Consider the following 3,340-nt stretch of genomic DNA (forward strand, 5'->3'; position numbering starts at 1 on the left):
GGCGGTCGGCGCCGCGAAGCGCCGAACCCGAGCTCCAACAGTTTGCGACGACGTAGCTCTCGCTCCTGGAAGTCGTGTTTCTCGTTTAGCTGATGCTGCTGCTGATGCCTGGTGGTGTGCTCGCCGGCGTGGTGATCGCTCTGACACTGGACGCAACTTGCCTCCAGCAGGAGTTCAGAGCTGCTCCCGCGCATCACCCGACCGCTCTCAAATAGGTGCCAACCGGAGCTTCTTCAGACGTTCCAGGCAAACGATCAAGGGTTTTCGAGGATCCTTATCTTCACTAGGACTCATCGAGTGCCGGCCAGGCCGCTTTTGTCCGTTGACTACTAAGGGGTCGGGAGCTGTTTCGTTCGCGAGGTCGACCGTCGAGCCTCCTTTCGCATCGACCACAAGTAGCAGCTTTCTGAATCGTTCAATCGGCAAGTCGCTTCGGTGATCTCATTTAGCGAACTATGTCATCTGGCGAACACTTTGGCTTGCGACTGGTCTAGAGGTTGTTTGATCAAAGCGTTAATTAAAGCGAGGATCGACGAGGATTTGCCTTTGTTGATCCACCTGAGGTTTTAGGCTGTGCGATGTTTAGGACCGTGTGGAAACGAGGAAATACGATCGGTACGCTTTGTGGTTTCGTTAATTCTATCAGTCCGACGACGTTGCTTTTACGTTCCGCTTTTAGAGTGGAATTAGATGATACAACGTATAGGTGATGCGAGAACAGCCTGAGTCCTGACGAAGCGATCCTCCGTTATCGTCGCTTCGTTAAGCACGACGGTGTCTGTGAAGTCTTATAAAAACTCTGTAAGAACTCGAGAGAGATCGAGGGATGTGCGTGGCACATTTCGCGAATGCCAGGACGTTCTTGATCGGTTGAGTATCCTTGACACGACATCGTGCGGATTAACGAATTCCGCTATCGCCTCATCTGGCCTGTAACGAAGATTTTCTATTGAGACTAGATTCTTGGCCAAATGCAATGGAATAGAATAGGAATCGTGCGTTACGCTATTTCAAAACGAAATAGCTAGGTGTCGTAACAATCGAACGGACCAACCGACTTGTCCGCACTTTACGTTTCCGTTTTATCGCTATGCATAATGACCTTGAACGTTTAAAGTTCTTTTAGGCCATCGAAGTAAGTCGATCGATCACGACCTTTAGCTGTAGTCACGCTGTCAGGCATAGAGCATCTTGTCTAGCTCGGTCTTCCGATCCGTGCATGGAAAAGTTTCAAGGCCGTTATCTTTGCTCTGAGCACTCCTACAAACCGCCTCTCTAGATAACTATCACTAAACTCTATCGCGCAATCGACGACACTTGAATCATTACAAAACTAAATCCTTAATTAGGCCTTGGTAATTCCCGTTCACTGCTACAAACACTCTAACTAACGAATATCGAATAAGCCGAATAAAAATATTTCAAAACACGATAAAAGACGGATCAACCAATCATTTCTGTAATATTCCAATTGGCTTCGATCTTCTCGGATATGATACACTTTATTGTCTTTTTGCTTCTTCCCTTCCTTCGTTCCTTCGCCTTAACTAACAACTCGAATGAAGAGACATAAACATCCGAGGATCATTCTAATTAACGAAAATTGATAATAAATCCGTAGTTGTCATCAGCGCGTATAATCGGCAAAAGTCGCGTCCAGAACGAGGATGAAGGATAACGCGTCTCGCGTCGCTTGGCCAAGATTGATCGAAATTCTCTTACTTTCTTCCTCCACCGGAAAGAACACGGCTGCTGTTCCTTCGCGTCGATACCGTAACCGTAATCAAGGAAATCCGATCGTGAGCGACGCGACCTTAACGAACAATAGACCCCTTTCTCGCCTAGCTATTTCTCTCCGTTCTTCTCTCGACACCTCTTAGATAAATCCTCCCGCCTCTGGTATCTCGGACGTTTATTGGTCCAGCGTTAGATTATCACGAACGATCTCTTCTTTCTTCCTTCTTTCAACCAAAAAAGAACACAACGTCTGCCGCTGGCCTCGGTTACAGGAACGATTACAGCCGCAACTAGTTGCCTCTGGCCACTGCCTGTTGACCTAGATATCTCGGCCGATCGGTGGCACACACCGGTGTTTACCTTAAACGACTCGAACAGGCGAAGGCGCGTATCCAAGACAGCGAGTGTCCCGTGTTGCTGTGTGATCAATGAATCTTTGAATCTTTCCACACCTTCCACGACTACTATCACCTTTAAAAAATACACCTGTCGCCGCGTATATGTATGTGATTCGTTAGAGTTGCTTCGATCCACAAGTGTTCGAAACAACGATTCTATTGTAACGGTGGCCGCGTATTCGTCGAATAAAGACAGACCCAGGCTCGAAGATCTAAAACACCCCAACACCTATCTACGACACCTGACACTCGCACCTGTCTCCTGGCTCCTGGAGTTTCGTCACCAGCTCAAAACCACGTCTCCGTCCGGATGTTTCTGGCACAGGGTGCAGGAGCTAGGATCAACCAGCTTTTTCAAAGCTTTCGCGTGTTACATCTGGGCACACCTGCACCTGTGAACTCGCGTTCCGGATAACATCCGCCTCGCGGATCGCGAGTTAAAGCGTGACTACTCGTCGAAACTCAACCGAGAGTCCTCGACGGGACAAGCTTTCGTCCGAAGCGACAGGGCGGGGTTCCAGGCGCGCATGAGCGCGTGTGTTGCCGTCTCACCCTCCGCGAACCACTGCCACCCCCACGTTGCACTCTCCTTGTTTACGCTCCTGCTTTGCTCCCTTTTTGCTTGCCTTCGCGCCATGCCCGCGCGCTCGACCATCCCCTATCCCACCGACCGTTATCATCCTTTAATTGCGACCTATAATTAAACCAATTTTTTGGTGCCGTCTTTTCCACGCGTACTTTCGCTCGTTAATGAAATTGAAAGGGTTAGAGAGGGTAGGCAAAGGATGTTTTGATCGAATTTGTTGAGAGGAATTTTAATTGTTAAATGGGTCTGACGTGATTGGAAAGGGGAGCTTTAATTTACTTTAAGTATAACGCAACTTTATTTATTTCGATGAAATTTCAAAGCATTTGATATAGCGAACTTCTGTCTATTCAACTGAGATAGTTTTAATTAATTTCGTCCTAGGGAAGAACCATATTATTCTATCACCGAATCTAGCTTCGATAAACCTTTTTATTTGTCGATCTCGTTCGATATCGAGACAAGAACTGACCTGACCTGAAAACAGCATCAGAGAAAATTCTTTTTACATCATTCGCACATCTCAGTTTTCAATCGGTTATGGCACCTCGTACAAAAAACAATACGATACTTTAGCGGCATCGTTTATTCGATACATACATCAACCCCTGTCACGAAC

The 3,340-nt window shown here is 47.3% G+C and overlaps 1 protein-coding gene across 6 annotated transcripts in view; it reads right to left on the reverse strand.

Moving 5' to 3' along the window:
- Nucleotides 1-2,623, reverse strand: part of LOC100740856 (protein tipE) — a 65,362-nt gene extending 62,739 nt beyond the window's left edge. For 5 of the 6 annotated variants that reach the window (XR_004461265.1, XR_004461264.1, XM_003487611.4 and 2 more), the window contains exon 1: nucleotides 8-2,621. Coding sequence is in view for 4 of the 6 variants with exons in the window: in XM_003487611.4 (XP_003487659.2) it covers nucleotides 8-194 (187 nt within the window). In the remaining 2 variants the exon portion in view is untranslated. Of the gene's footprint in view, nucleotides 1-7 lie in introns of all 6 variants that reach the window. The other variant, XM_033319580.1, reaches the window with a different exon arrangement.
- Nucleotides 2,624-3,340: the final 717 nt, after the last annotated feature.

This window comes from Bombus impatiens, unplaced genomic scaffold (genome assembly GCF_000188095.3).
Source record: "Bombus impatiens unplaced genomic scaffold, BIMP_2.2 scf_0171, whole genome shotgun sequence".
NCBI classification, from domain to species: domain Eukaryota; kingdom Metazoa; phylum Arthropoda; class Insecta; order Hymenoptera; family Apidae; genus Bombus; species Bombus impatiens.